This window comes from Oncorhynchus keta, chromosome 7, assembly GCF_023373465.1.
Source record: "Oncorhynchus keta strain PuntledgeMale-10-30-2019 chromosome 7, Oket_V2, whole genome shotgun sequence".
Taxonomy (NCBI): domain Eukaryota; kingdom Metazoa; phylum Chordata; class Actinopteri; order Salmoniformes; family Salmonidae; genus Oncorhynchus; species Oncorhynchus keta.
The window spans coordinates 30,514,344-30,530,119 of NC_068427.1; the positions used below are offsets into that span (position 1 = coordinate 30,514,344).

Genomic DNA, 15,776 nt, shown 5'->3' on the forward strand with positions numbered 1-15,776 from the left:
CTCTGGTTGGAACATTATTGAACATTTATGATAAAAACATCCTAAAGATTGATTCTATACATCGTTTGATATTTTTCTACGTCGAGTAATATAACTTTTTGGAATTTTCGTCCGACCTTTCCGCTGGAAGTTGCATGCACGTTTCGATTTGTTTACCAAACGCCCTAACAAAAGGAGGTATATGGACATAAATTATGAACTTTCTCGAACAAATCAAACATTTATTGTGGAACTGGGATTCCTGGGAGTGCATTCTGATGAAGATCATCAAATGTAAGTGAATATTTATAATGCTATTTCTGACTAATGTTGACTGCGCAACATGGCGGATATTTATTTTGGCTGATTTGGGCTCTGAGCTCCGTACTCAGATTATTGCATGGTATTCTTTTTCCTTAGAGTTGTTTTGTAATCTGACACAGCGGTTGCATTAAGGAGAGGTTTATCTAAAGTTCCATGCATAACAGTTAAATTGATGTGGCTCTCTGCAAAAGCACTGCATGTTTTGGAACTACTGAACATAACACGCCAATGTAAAATGAGATATTTGGATATAAATATACACTTTATTAAAAAAAACACACATGAATTCCTACGAGTGTCATCTGATGAAGATCATCAAAGGTTAGTGATTCATTTTATCTCTATTTGTGCTTTTTGTGACTCCTCTCTTTGGCTGGAAAAATGGCTGGGTTTTTCCGTGACTTGGTGGTGACCTAACATAACGTTTGTGGAGCTTTCACTGTAAAGCATTTTTTAAATCTGACACTGTGGCTGGATTAACGAGAATTTTATCTTTAAAATGGTGGCTAATACGTGTATGTTTGAGAAATTTGATTTATGAGATTTCTGTTGATTTGTATTTGGCGCCCTGCAATTTCATTGGCTGTTAGCGGAACCCTGTTCCCAGACAGGTTAAAACCCCCTATTACGTATTCCTGCGCCTGTCTCCAATCATTTATACAACGTGACAGTGTCTCTCTATCACAGGTGAAGGATCTTTTAAACAAACAAAAATAGTTACACAAGCAGTTGTTAAAACAACAAGAAAATAGCTTCAAGTGTTTTGTCCAAATACTGGTGGATTCAACTAATAAAAGAATGGGCAACCTGACCAGAGAGGTCCTTGACCTGATGAACAGTTTGCAGTTTTCCCAGGGTCAGCTCAAGTTGAAACAGGAGAATGACAAGATGACAGCAATCTGTAAGTCATTGAGAGAGGACATCAGTTCTGTGTGTGAATCCATGATAACAATGACGATTAAATCAGACTCGAGGGATAATCAAGGTGGAACAACATGGACGGAATTGCAGAATCTCCACATGAGACCTGGACAGATTCTAAAGATAAAGTGAGGGAAATGATCTCTGAGAAATTGAAGATGGACCACAGGAAGATTTAGATGGAACACGCCCACAGGACTGTAAAACCCACCACCGGCCCAGGTGACAGGTCCAAGTTCCTGAGGTTCAAGGACAAGGTAGCTGTTGTGGAAAGAGCAAAGAACTTGAGAGGAACGTATATCTGTCACGTGTGCTCCCTCTCCGGCCTCTAGGTCACCAGGCTGCTCATTATCGTGCACACCTGTCACCATCGTTACACGCACCTGGGCTTCGTCAGATTCACCTGGACTCCATCACTTCCCTGATTACCTTCCCTATATATGTCACTCCCTTTGGTTCCTTCCCCAGGCCTCATTGTTTCTGTTTCATGTCTGTGTGATGTTCGTGTTTCTTGTTTGGTATTATGTTCCATTTATTTTATTAAAACACTCACTCCCTGAACTTGCTTCTCGACTTGCTTCAGCGCACATTGTTACAATATCTTTATCAACGAGGACTATCCTGAAGCTGTACCCTAGAAGACAAAATAACTCATCCCGGCCATGAAAGCTGCCAGAGAGCGTGTAACGGTTTTCTGTATGTGAAGGAGAGTCAGACCAAAATGTGGCGTGGCTATTGCGATCCATGTTTAATGAAACAAAGTAAACACGAATCAAATACAATAAACGTAACACGAAAACCGAAACAGCCTAATACTGGTGCAAAGTAACACAGAGACCATAACAAGGACAATCACCCACAAAACCCAACACCAAACAGTCTACCTAAATATGGTTCCCAATCAGAGACAATGACGAACACCTGCCTCTGATTGAGAACCATATCAGGCCAAACATAGAACTAGACAAACTAGACATGTAACATAGAATGCCCACTCAGCTCACACCCTGACCAACCAAAACATAGAAACATACAAAGCAAACTATGGTCAGGGTGTGACAGCGCGCAGATACATTGCTTACATCCACTATAGCAGAAGCCTGGAAGGGATGAGAGAGCCAAGTCTATGGGTTCGTAGCTCCAACCCCACAACACACACACACCAATTGATTAATGGACTGCTGAATATATTTTTTGTATCTTGCTTGTTTGATCTTTTCCATATTATGTCTATCTCTGATAAGCTACACAGGAAAGGGCTGAAAATACCCCATATTAATATATCTAGCGTTCGATATAACGTTCATGAAATCAAAAATGAGCAAACATTAAATAACATTAATCTATTAGCCATTTCTGAGACTCCGATAATTCATTTGATGATACAGCAGTAGCAATACAAGGATATAAGATTCATAGAAAAGATAGAAATACTTATGAGGGACGTGTTGCTGTATATATTCAGAGTCATATCCAGAAGATCTTATGTCAAGTGTTATTGAAGTGTTGTGGTTGTAGGTTAACTTGGCACATCTAAAGCCTTTTATTTTGGGGTGTTGCTATAGGCCACCAAGTGCTGACAGTCAGTATTTAAATAATATGTGTGAAATGCTTGATAGTGTATGTGATGTAAACAGAGACTTTCTTGGGGACCTGAATATTGACTGGTTTTCATCAAGCTGTCTGCTTCAAAAGGAAGCTTCTCACTGTAACCAGAGCCTGTAATCTGGTTCAGGTTATTAATAAGTTTACCAGGGTGTTTACAAACACTACAGGAACAAGATCGTCCACATGTATCGCTCACATTTTTACTAATACTGTAGAACTTTGTTCTAAAGCTGTATCCGTACTGTCACCCCCTGGCCATAGAGAGGGTTTTATTCTCTAGTTTGGTTAGGCCAGGGTGTGACTAGGGTGGGCATTCTAGTTTCTTTAGTTCTATGTTTTCTATTTCTCTGTGTTTGGCCTGGTGTGGTTCTCAATCAGAGGCAGCTGTCTATCGTTGTCTCTGATTGAGAATCATACTTACGCAGCTTTATCCCACCTGTGTTTTTTTGGGTAGTTGTTTTGTGTCTGCACCAGACAGAACTGTTTCGTTTTGTTCCACTTTGTTCTTTTGTTTCAGTGTTCAGTTTAAATAAATACCATGAACACGTACCACGCTGCGCTTTGGTCCACTCCTTCTTCATGATGTTAAAAATATTTGTTGGTCTGATGTGATTAATAAGGAGCATCCAGATGCTGCACTTGATTCATTTATGAAATTGCTTCTTCCAATTATTGATAAACACGCACCTGTTAAGAAACGGACTGTTAGAACTGTTAAGGCTCCATGGATTGATGAGTTGAAAAACTGTATGGTTGAAAGAGATGGGACAAAAGGAGTGACTAAGTCTGGCTACGCATCTGACTGGCTGACTTACTGCAAATGTAGAAATGATGTGTCTAAACTCAACAAAAATGAGTAGAAACTGTATTATAAAGCCAAGATCACTGATATAAAGACTTTTGAGTACTTTAAATGAAATTATGGGCAGAAAGACACATTCAACTCCATATTTCATCTAATCAGATGGCTTATTCATCACAAAACCATGTGATGTTGCCAATTATTTTAATGATTACTTAATTTGCAAAATGGGCAAAATAAGGCAGGAAATGCCAACAATGAACAGTGAGACATCATATTCATGCATACAAAAAACAAATTAGTTAGTGTGAAAGAGGTGGATTATTTTTGTTATCGATCAATAATGACAAACCTCCTGGCATTGATAACCTAGATAGAAAGCTACTGAGGATGGTAGCTGACTATAGCTACTCCTATCTGTCATATCTTTAATCTGAGCCTAGAGGAAAGTCTTTGTCCTCAGGCCTGGAGGGAAGCTAAAGTAATTCCGCTACCCAAGAGTGGTAAAAGAGGCCTTTACTGCAAACAATAATATGCATGTCAATCTCTGCTGGCTCAAAGTAGAGGAGAGATTGACTTCATCACTTCTTGTATTTGTGAGAGGTATGTTGAATGCACCAAGCTGTCAGTTTAAACGACTAGCACACAGCTCAAACACCCATGCATACCCCACAAGACATGCCACCAGAGGTCTCTTCACAGTCCCCAAATCCAGAATAGACTATGGGAGGCGTACAGTACTACATAGAGCCATGACTACTAAAAATAGACCTTATGGAACAGTGGGGACTGTGAAGCAACACGAACATAGGCCCAGACACATGCATACACACACATGATAACATACCCATGTACAGTTGAAGTCGGAAGTTTACATACACAGAGGTTGGAGTCATTAAAACTTGTTTTTCAACCACTCTACAAATCTCTTGTGAACAACTATAGTTTGGTCAAGTCAGTTAGGACACCTACTTTGTGCATGACACAAGTCATTTTTCCAACAATTGTTTACAGATTATTTCACTGAGAATTCACTGTATCACAATTCCAGTGGGTCAGAAGTTTACATACACTAAGTTGATTGTGCCTTTAAACAGCTTGGAAAATTCCAGAAAATGATTTGATGGCTTTAGAAGCTTCTGATAGGCTAATTGACATCATTTGGGTCAATTGGAGGTGTACCTGTGGATGTATTTCAAGGCCTTACCTTCAAACTCAGTGCCTCTTTGCTTGACATCATGGGAAAATCAAAAGAAATGAGTCAAGAACTCCACACGTCTGGTTCATCCATGGGAGCAATTTCCAAATGCTTGAAGGTACCATGTCCATCTGTAAAAACAATAGTATGCAAGAATAAACACCATGGGACCATGCAGCCATCATACCGCTCAGGAAGGGGACGCATTCTGTCTCCTAGAGATGAACGTACTTTGGTGCGAGAAGTGCAAATCCATCCCAGAACAACTGAAAAGGACCTTGTGAAGATGCTGGAGGAAACTGGTACAAAAGTATCCATATCCACAGTAAAACAAGTCTTATATCGACATAACCTGAAAGGCCGCTCAGCAAGGAAGAAGCCACTGCTTCAAAATCACCATAAAAAAGCCAGAGTACGGTTTGCAACTGCACATGGGGACAAAGATCGTACTTTTTGGAGAAATGTCCTCTGATCTGATAAAAACTCAAATAGAACTGTTTGGCCATAGTGACCATTGTAATGTTTGGAGGAAAAAGGGGGCAGCTTGCAAGCTGAAGAACACCATCCCAACCGTGAAGCACGGGGATGGCAGCATCATGTTGTGGGGGTGCTTTACTGCAGAAGGGACTGGTGCACTTCACAAAATAGATGGCATCAGAGAAACATTATGTGGATATATGGAAGCAACATCTCAAGACATCAGTCAGGAAGTTAAAGCTTGGTCACAAATGGGTCTTCCAAATGGACAATGACCCCAAGCACACTTCCAAAGTTGTGGCAAATTGGCTTAAGGACAACAAAGTCAAGGTATTGGAGTGGCCATCACAAAGCCCAATCCTATAGAACATTTTGAGGGCAGAACTGAAAAAGTGTGTGCGAACAAGGAGGCCTACAAACCTGACTCAGTTACACCAGCTGTGTCAGGAGGAATGGGCCAAAATTCACCCAACTTATTGTGGGAAGCTTGTGGTAGGCTACCTGAAACATTGACCCAAGTTAAACAATTTAAAGGCAATGCTACCAAATAATAATTGAGTGTATGTAAACTTCTGACCCACTGGGAATGTGATAAAATAAATAAAAGCTGAAATAAATCATTATCTCTACTATTATTCTGACATTTCACCTTCTTAAAATAAAGTGGTGATCCTAACTGACCTAAAACAGGGAATCTTTACTAGGATTAAATGTCAGGAATGTATTTGGTTAAGGTGTATGTAAACTTCAACTGTACACACGGATTTTGTGGTAGTAGAGTATAGGCCTGAGAGCACACAGTGTGTTGAGAATTCTGTAATGAATGTATTGTAATGTTTTTAAAATAGTATAACTGCCTTAATTTTGTCATGCCCCAGGAAGCTAATGGGGATCCATAATAAATACAAATACCTCAGCTGAGTCTGGTAATGAATGGTGTGGCTGTTAAACAAGTTGAGACTAAATTACTTGGCGTTACCTTAGATTGTAAACTGTCATGGTGAAGATGGGGAGAGGTCTGTCCGTAATAAAGAGATGCTCTGCTTTATTGACACCACACTACAAAAATCAAGTCCTGCAGGCTCTAGTTTTGTCTTATGTTGATTATTGTCCAGTCGTGTGGTCCAGTGCTGTAAGGAAACACCTAGTTAAGCTGCAGCTGGCCCAGAACAGAGCAGCATGTCTTCCTCTTTGTCATCAGAGGGCTGATATAAATATTATGCATGCCGATCTCTCTCTGCTAAGAGTTGGAGAGACTGACTGCATCACTTCTTTTTATGAAATATTGTGTTGAAAACTCCAAATTGTTTGCATAGTCAACTTACACACACAGCTCTCACACACACACACTTACCCCACCAGACATGCCATCAGGGGTCTTTCCACAGTCCCCAAATCCAGAACAACTTCAAGAAAGCGTGCAGTATTATATAGGGCTAGTATTGCATGGAACACTGTTCCATCTCATATTGCTCAAATGAACAGCATTTGTTTCCACAGATTTCAAAAAACAGATAAAGCAACGACACAATGCCTCCCCTGTATTTGACCTAGTTAGTTTGTGTGTATGTATTGATATGTAGGCTAAGTGTGCCTTTTAAACTGAGCCGTTCATGTCTATTAATGTTCTGTACTATGTAATGTTTCATGTGGACCCCAAGAAGAGTAGCTGCTGCTTTTGCAATAGCTAATGGGGATCCTAATAAAATACAAAATATGTTGGCTAAGCTTTCTAAAGGTCAATAAATTCCTTATGAGCGTAAAATAAATATGCTGTAGGCTATTCAGAGCCGTGGCCGGGTCCATTCGGGTCTATCAGCTGTAGTTACATAGACCCGAAAACCGATGACAATCAAACAGGACCCGTCCCGGTTATTCAGTTATTGGACCAATGAAGACCCCTACTCAGCAGTCATTCATCACATCAACTGGCGGCTACAGACATTTATTTTCCTTCAGATGTTGTATCCATCCTCTCAGGAAAACAAAACAAACTGGGTATGTATACATCAGCCCAATACAGTTCAGTGCATGAGGGCAAGTTAATAAAATCCATAAAACGGGTGCCTAGGAGGACCATGCCGCCCTTGCCATTCAGTCAGATACTGTATGTCTTCCAATATAAAGCCTGCATCAGGTGTCTTCTGGGAGTAAGGCTGCAACGCTACCGGTAAAATTACCAGAATTTAGTAAGTTTGTTAATTAAATTAATCTATGGCAAATTTATTTAAAACTATTCATATAGCATTCATTTTTTATATCTGTGCCCATATTGTCCAAAAGTTCTTAAAAACATATATATATTTTACATGTGATAAGACCACACAGGGGGCCAGCAATAATTAGACACCTGTGATAATCTGAAGTAACCAAAAGGCCACTAGATGTCACGTGATAATCCCCCCCCCAAAAAAACATTTAGTGACCAAATTTCTGGTAGTTTACTGGTAAATGTAAAAAGTTTACAGTAATAAACCCTCCGTTTGCAACCCTACCTGTGAAGCAATGTGAGGACTAACTCTCTCCTGTGGTCTTTTTAGTAACCCTCGTCTCATCTGCAGGACACACAAACAGGTAGTGGAGCTATGCTGCCCTCTGCTGGATCATAAAGGTAGAGGCAGTTCTCACTGTTTTTTGGGGGAAAACACCATTTCAACAGAAGCAACAATGCATGCAATATAAGAAAACTACTTTATTTAGGTACAGAATTTTAAAAAAAACATTTGACTTGTTCAATAAGGATGTTCATTACCTGATGTAAAATGTTTTACTATGCTGTGAATCAGAATCATCTTTATTCACCAAAGACATTTGCATGTACAGGAATTTGACTAAGTAAAAAACTACTGCTACAAATGTTTTGGTAGGCTGTGCCCAACTGAACACAACCTTGTATTCATTTTATGTTTGCAACATTAGGATAGACAAGAATAGTAGCAATAAAAACATCATGCTATAATTGGTGTTAATAATCAGTGTTTAGTGGACATAGAGGCTGGGGTTGGCTATAAAGTCATTGATCTTCTGGGCTGTGTGGTCTAACTCTGTGGTGTTACTATATTTCAGCAGGTTGTAGGAGCGGACAAAGTAGTGTCTCAGGTAGCGCTGGCTCACACACTTCAACAGCTTCCTGGCTACACGCAGCACACACTCCTTTACACAGCGCCAGTCACGCCCACATGGAAACTTCTCACAGCACCAGAACAACAGAGTCTGCAGAGAGTGAGAAGGATAAACGCAGAGAGAGATGACTATGTACACCAGAAATATATAATATAGCCTTGAACATCTGAAAGGGTGAGAGTTGATTGGTTAACTGAGGATGTATGATAAGGGGGCAGTCATTGGGCAGGGACATTGCGTTGTGATTGGGTACCTGCAGGTGGAAGGCTGTGATGACAGGCTTGGTGCCGGGACACCAAGTGTCCTCCTTCAGCTGTCTGACAACACGGTAACACTTCCTACGGCAACCACCGTCCTCATCAACGGCCACTAGCAATGCCTGCTCCGCCCGTGAGAACGACAACAGCCAGTGGTAATTAGACGTTGCCATGAGGTTAAACCCAAACGACTGGAGAGAGGGAGAGATAGAGAGAAAGTAAGTTAGGGTGTAGAAGGTTATAAGGGTTATTAAGCATGTTTCCCAGCTGAGACCTTGATGCAGCGAGCTCTCTCTGTGGTTGGCCAGCGCTGCAGAAGGCGGGGCCAGCGGGCCTTCTTCGGCCAATAGTTGATCAGCTCCACAGTGGGAACAAGTTCTGCCTCCATCACACCCTCCACCGTCTCTATGGCAACACGCACTACCGAACCCACAGACTCCAAGATGCTGACCTTACCTGCGTTCGCTCACACTCCACACACCACACACCACACACACACACACACACACACACACACACACACACACACGATCAGGTTAGAATGTGTGCGTGTTTTGACCTTTGCTACGAGGGAAGCCTTTGGCCCGGTCAGTTTATAGATTTTACTCTGGCCCAACACCTATCAACACCTATCAACACTGTGGCCAGTGTGTGGGTGTGTGTAGGTTGCTTGTAGAGGTATTCAATGTGACAGAAAGTTTTTCCAGTGTGTGGGAAATCTGATCAGTCAAATCCACGGCCTGTCCTGCCCTGCCACACACTCACCACTGAAGCTGCAGGTCAGTATGGCGGTCTCTAGTTGTTCTCTGAAGAGACTGACCACCTTGGCCGGTACAATGTCTCCCTCAACACACACTTTGGCATCCTGTAAAACAGTGGTCACCAACCTTTAGAGTGAAGATCACGTTCGCAGTCAAAAACATGACTTTAAACAAGCCTATACAACATTACCCTTATAAAAACAGTTTTGTAAGAATGAAGAATGAAGTTTGTACAGTAGGCCTAATACAGCAACAAGCATGTTGGCTATATGCCAACAATTGACAATTGTTTTCTTCTCAGATTATATTATGTTTCAAAATGGAACCTTTGATAACAAAATAGATCAGTTGGTGTAGAAGTTGGTGTAGAAAGTTGGAGCTGTGAGGGGAACGGCACCTCAGTACCTCCAGGCTCTGATCAGGCCCTACACCCAAACAAGGGCACTGCGTTCATCCACCTCTGGCCTGCTCGCCTCCCTACCACTGAGGAAGTACAGTTCCCGCTCAGCCCAGTCAAAACTGTTCGCTGCTCTGGCTCCCCAATGGTGGAACACACTCCCTCACGACGCCAGGACAGCGGAGTCAATCACCACCTTCCGGAGACACCTGAAACCCCACCTCTTTAAGGAATACCTAGGATAGGATAAAGTAATCCTTCTCACCCCCCCCCTTAAACGATTTAGATGCACTATTGTAAAGTGGCTGTTCCACTGGATGTCACTAAAAAAATGTCTCATAAGAAACTAGCTCCCTGGTACACAGAAAATACCCGAGCTCTGAAGCAAGCTTCCAGAAAATTGGAACGGAAATGGCGCCACACCAAACTGGAAGTCTTCCGACTAGCTTGGAAGGACGGTACCGTGCAGTACCGAAGAGCCCTTACTGCTGCTCGATCGTCCTATTTTTCTAACTTAATTGAGGAAAATAAGAACAATCCGAAATTCCTTTTTGATACTGTGGCAAAGCTAACTAAAAAGCAGCATTCCCCAAGAGAGGATGACTTTCACTTTAGCAGTGATAAATTCATGAACTTCTTTGAGGAAAAGATTATGATTATTAGAAAGCAAATTACGGACTCCTCTTTAAACCTGCGTATTCCTCCAAACCTCAGTTGTCCTGAGTCTGCACAACTCTGCCAGGACCTAGGATCAAGAGAGACGCTCAAGTGTTTTAGTACTATATCTCTTGACACAATGATGAAAATAATCATGGCCTCTAAACCTTCAAGCTGTATACTGGACCCTATTCCAACTAAACTACTGAAAGAGCTGCTTCCTGTGCTTGGCCCTCCTATGTTGAACATAATAAACGGCTCTCTATCCACTGGATGTGTACCAAACTCACTAAAAGTGGCAGTAATAAAGCCTCTCTTGAAAAAGCCAAACCTTGACCCAGAAAATATAAAAACTATCGGCCTATATCGAATCTTCCATTCCTCTCAAAGATTTTAGAGAAGGCTGTTGCGCAGCAACTCACTGCCTTCCTGAAGACAAACAATGTATACGAAATGCTTCAGTCTGGTTTTAGACCCCATCATAGCACTGAGACGGCACTTGTGAAGGTGGTAAATGACATTTTAATGGCATCGGACCGAGGCTCTGCATCTGTCCTCGTGCTCCTAGACCTTAGTGCTGCTTTTGATACCATCGATCACCACATTCTTTTGGAGAGATTGGAAACCCAAATTGGTCTACACGGACATGTTCTGGCCTGGTTTAGGTCTTATCTGTCGGAAAGATATCAGTTTGTCTCTGTGAATGGTTTGCCCTCTGACAAATCAACTGTAAATTTCGGTGTTCCTCAAGGTTCTGTTTTAGGACCACTATTGTTTTCACTATATATTTTACCTCTTGGGGATGTTATTCGAAAACATAATGTAAACTTTCACTGCTATGCGGATGACACACAGCTGTACATTTCAATGAAACATGGTGAAGCCCCAAAATTGCCCTCGCTAGAAGCATGTGTTTCAGACATAAGGAAGTGGATGGCTGCAAACTTTCTACTATTAAACTCGGACAAAACAGAGATGCTTGTTCTAGGTCCCAAGAAACAAAGAGATCTTCTGTTGAATCTGACAATTAATCTTAATGGTTGTACAGTCGTCTCAAATAAAACTGAAGGACCTCGGCGTTACTCTGGACCCTGATCTCTCTTTTGAAGAACATATCAAGACCATTTCGAGGACAGCTTTTTTCCATCTACGTAACATTGCAAAAATCAGAAACTTTCTGTCCAAAAATGATGCAGAAAAATTAATCCATGCTTTTGTCACTTCTAGGTTAGACTACTGCAATGCTCTATTTTCCGGCTACCCGGATAAAGCACTAAATAAACTTCAGTTAGTGCTAAATACGGCTGCTAGAATCCTGACTAGAACCAAAAAATTTGATCATATTACTCCAGTGCTAGCCTCTCTACACTGGCTTCCTGTCAAAGCAAGGGCTGATTTCAAGGTTTTACTGCTAACCTACAAAGCATTACATGGGCTTGCTCCTACCTACCTCTCTGATTTGGTCCTGCCGTACATACCTACACGTACGCTACGGTCACAAGACGCAGGCCTCCTAATTGTCCTTGCTGTCTCTGCCTGGCCGGTTCCCCTCTTTCCACTGGGATTCTCTGCCTCTAACCCTGTTACTGGGGCTGAGTCACTGGCTTGCTGGGGCTCTCTCGTGCCGTCCCTGGGGGGGTGCGTCACCTGGGTGGGTTGATCCACTGTTGTGGTCGGCCTGTCTGGGTTGGCGCCCCCCCCCCCTTGGGTTGTACCGTGGCGGAGATCTTTGTGGGCTATACTCGGCCTTGTCTCAGGATGGTAAGTTGGTGGTTGAAGATATCCCTCTAGTGGTGTGGGGGCTGTGCTTTGGCAAAGTGGGTGGGGTTATATCCTTCCTGTTTGGCCCTGTCCGGGGGTGTCCTCGGATGGGGCCACAGTGTCTCCTGACCCCTCCTGTCTCAGCCTCCAGTATTTATGCTGCAGTAGTTTATGTGTCGGGGGGCTAGGGTCAGTTTGTTATATCTGGAGTACTTCTCCTGTCCTATTCGGTGTCCTGTGTGAATCTAAGTGTGCGTTCTCTAATTCTCTCCTTCTCTCTTTCTTTCTCTCTCTCGGAGGACCTGAGCCCTAGGACCATGCCCCAGGACTACCTGACATGATGACTCCTTGCTGTCCCCAGTCCACCTGGCCATGCTGCTGCTCCAGTTTCAACTGGCCTGGGCCCTAGGACCATGTCCCAGGACTACCTGACATGATGACTCCTTGCTGTCCCCAGTCCACCTGGCCATGCTGCTGCTCCAGTTTCAACTGTTCTGCCTTATTATTATTCGACCATGCTGGTCATTTATGAACATTTGAACATCTTGGCCACGTTCTGTTATAATCTCCACCCGGCACAGCCAGAAGAGGACTGGCCACCCCACATATGCTCTCTCTAATTCTCTCTTTCTTTCTCTCTCTCGGAGGACCTGAGCCCTAGGACCGTGCCCCAGGACTACCTGACATGATGGCTCCTTGCTGTCCCCAGTCCACCTGACTGTGCTGCTGCTCCAGTTTCAACTGTTCTGCCTTATTATTATTCGACCATGCTGGTCATTTATGAACATTTGAACATCTTGGTCATGTTCTGTTATAATCTCTACCCGGCACAGCCAGAAGAGGACTGGCCACCCCACATAGCCCGGTTCCTCTCTAGGTTTCTTCCTAGGTTTTGGCCTTTCTAGGGAGTTTTTCCTAGCCACCGTGCTTTTAAACCTGCATTGTTTGCTGTTTGGGGTTTTAGGCTGGGTTTCTGTACAGCACTTTGAGATATCAGCTGATGTACGAAGGGCTATATAAATAAATTTGATTTGATTTGATTTGATTTGATGTCATAAGGTGAATGCACCAATTTGTAAGTCGCTCTGGATAAGAGCGTCTGCTAAATGACTTAAATGTAAATGTAGAACTTTCGAGGAACTACTGAGCATAAATGTTAATAATTAGCTTCTTTATTTGATTGGACTGATGATACCTGCGTCAGAGGGAGGGAGAGAGCAGGGTCTGCCTCATAAGGTCCCTGCTCACTCTTTTCCTCCAGTGAGACTGATCAGAGAGAGGGGAACACAGTCTTTCTTTTTTTTGTTGTGGATTTTTACCCCTTTTTCTCCCCAATTTCGTGGTATCCAATTGTTGTAGTAGCTACTATCTTGTCTGATCGCTACAACTCCCGTACAACTCCCCAACTCATGCGTCCTCCGATACACAACTCAACCAGCTGTACTGCTTCTTAACATCCAACCCGGAAGCCAGCTGCACCAATGTGCCGGAGGAAACACTGTGTACCTGGCAACCTTGGTTAGCGCTCACTGCGCCCGGACCGCCACAGGAGTCGCTGGTGCGCGATGAGACAAGGACATCCCTACCGAACAAGCCCTCCCTAACCCGGACGACGCTAGGCCAATTGTGCGTCGTCCCACAGACCTCCCGGTCGCGGCCGGTTACGACAGAGCCTGGGCGCGAACCCAGGGACTCTGATGGCACAGCTGGCGCTCCAGCACCCTTAACCACTGCGCCACCCGGGAGGCCTGGAAAACAGTCTTTCACCTGATGGGGAAACTCAAGTCGCACTGCTTATGTACAAATTAATGTTGTTTATATGACCAGAAAAAAAAACTATCCTCAATATTAAAATAGACATGATGAGCTGCTAATAATAAAAATGCAGGCCTATTGATACACTTGGCTACTCATTCATTGCAGCTGCAGTGTGAGTGGAAGTCGAGGGAAGCAGATTTTATGTTTTGTAAGTGTTGAATAAAAACGATGTTGACCGTGCTGAATAAAACCTTAAAACATTAACTCACTCAAACAGCAGCTCTTTGATGTATTCTTCGACAGTCTCTCTGGTCATGGTTTTTAAAAGTTACCAAATCTCACATAGGCCAGTATCAAACTTTGCTGTGGGGTAGGGGGAAGCGGTCAGCACTGTGATTTGAGCTATTCGATTGGCCGGCGCAGTAGGAGTACTTGATTTAGCCACAGCTCTCCTGGTCATTCAGGTAGGCGGCGCTTGACAAATTAAATGGTTCAAAATGGGAACACTTTGCCTACCCAGTACGCAGGGCTTCTGAATCAAGTGCACCTACTGCCAATTGCACAATAAATAGTTGTATATAAATAGGAGTGCAAGTTTTTGTCGTTGGCGACAGAAATGTTTGAAGATCGACTAATGACCACTGCTGTAAAAGACATACACACCAAATAGTGTTATTTAAGAATATTTAGGACATTTAACTGGCTAACTATTTTCACTGCTCTATGATATCCCACCTGCCAGTCCTGGGCGGGGCTTGTGAAGCTCTCCAGCTCCAGCCATTGGTGGAGTTTCTCTGGCTCGCGGACAGGAGTGGGGAGAATGGAGCCAGTCAGAGAATAGTACCTCCACTGACGAGCCACATGCTGATGATATCCAATCAACCCCCTCACCGGAACACTGACCAAAACCAGGCTGGAAGTCAGGACCTACACACACACACACAATCATTAGATCCCTCACAGACACACACAGAATATTAATACACAGAGCACAGTGGGCCTTACCTGGATGGCTGGGTTGAAGGAACATCTGCCTCTCAGGAGGGCTGCCCATTTAGACACCATGGCAGGCTGGTCCTGTACACACACACACACAAACACACTAAGATCCCATAATTCTGTAGATTGACAGATATACTGAATGCCCATCTGTGTAAGACATTAAAGTTGTTGTGTTACCTTGATGTTCTCGTTGTTGACTCCAGCGTGGGCGATGGACTGGAAGCGTCCGTCTTTCTTGCTGACCTCAGTGGTCAGATCTCTGAGCACCGTCAGAACCTCCTCAACACGCCTGCTGACTGTACGGTGCCGCAGGTCCACCTCACACACACAACCACAATTACACACATACACGACAATCGACACACAGGATAACCACAACACCCACACACTATGTAGCAGCATATGAGCCTCACTTGATTCAGTAGGTAGTGGTCCAGCCCTTCCTCAGAAAAGTCTGGCATTTTCTCCCCTCCAACTTTTCAACTGAAACCAGTTCAGCTCTGATCTCTCCACCAGAATTCACCAGACTAACGATTGCATGACCCCTTTTCCTAGCACTATGGTCCGGCTGTCAAAAACATTCCACCATCGATCTCCCATCATTGATTTCCAATGCTAAAGAGCTTTGATGAGCCTTTGGGCCACCATGGTCATGATCATAGCAGGCACAGAACGTGCAGTCTGAAAAGCCCAAATTTTGTTTTACCTTTATTTAACCAGGCAAGTCAGTTAAGAACACATTCTTATTTTC

General features: G+C 43.2%; 1 protein-coding gene across 1 annotated transcript; it reads right to left on the reverse strand.

Annotated features, from left to right (window-relative positions):
• Positions 1 to 7,986: 7,986 nt before the first annotated feature.
• Positions 7,987 to 15,535, reverse strand: mab21l3 (mab-21-like 3). The gene is made up of 8 exons (XM_035774230.1): positions 15,439 to 15,535; positions 15,203 to 15,343; positions 15,029 to 15,100; positions 14,759 to 14,950; positions 9,455 to 9,554; positions 8,964 to 9,145; positions 8,686 to 8,880; positions 7,987 to 8,522 (listed from the first exon to the last, which is right to left on the reverse strand). The coding sequence occupies exons 1-8, from the start codon at positions 15,484 to 15,486 to the stop codon at positions 8,289 to 8,291; spliced, it is 1,164 nt and encodes a 387-aa protein (XP_035630123.1). The 5' UTR covers positions 15,487 to 15,535; the 3' UTR covers positions 7,987 to 8,288.
• Between the last annotated feature and the right edge of the window lie 241 nt (positions 15,536 to 15,776).

Excerpts from the sequence above, each read along its gene's own strand:
- mab21l3 (XM_035774230.1), bottom strand. The coding sequence starts at position 15,486 with ATGCCAGACTTTTCTGAGGAAGGGCTGGACCACTACCTACTGAATCAA. Across the intron at positions 15,344-15,438 it reads ACCACTACCTACTGAATCAA|GTGGACCTGCGGCACCGTAC; the intron begins GTGAGGCTCATA and ends TGTGTGTGTGAG. Across the intron at positions 15,101-15,202 it reads TCAACAACGAGAACATCAAG|GACCAGCCTGCCATGGTGTC; the intron begins GTAACACAACAA and ends GTGTGTGTACAG.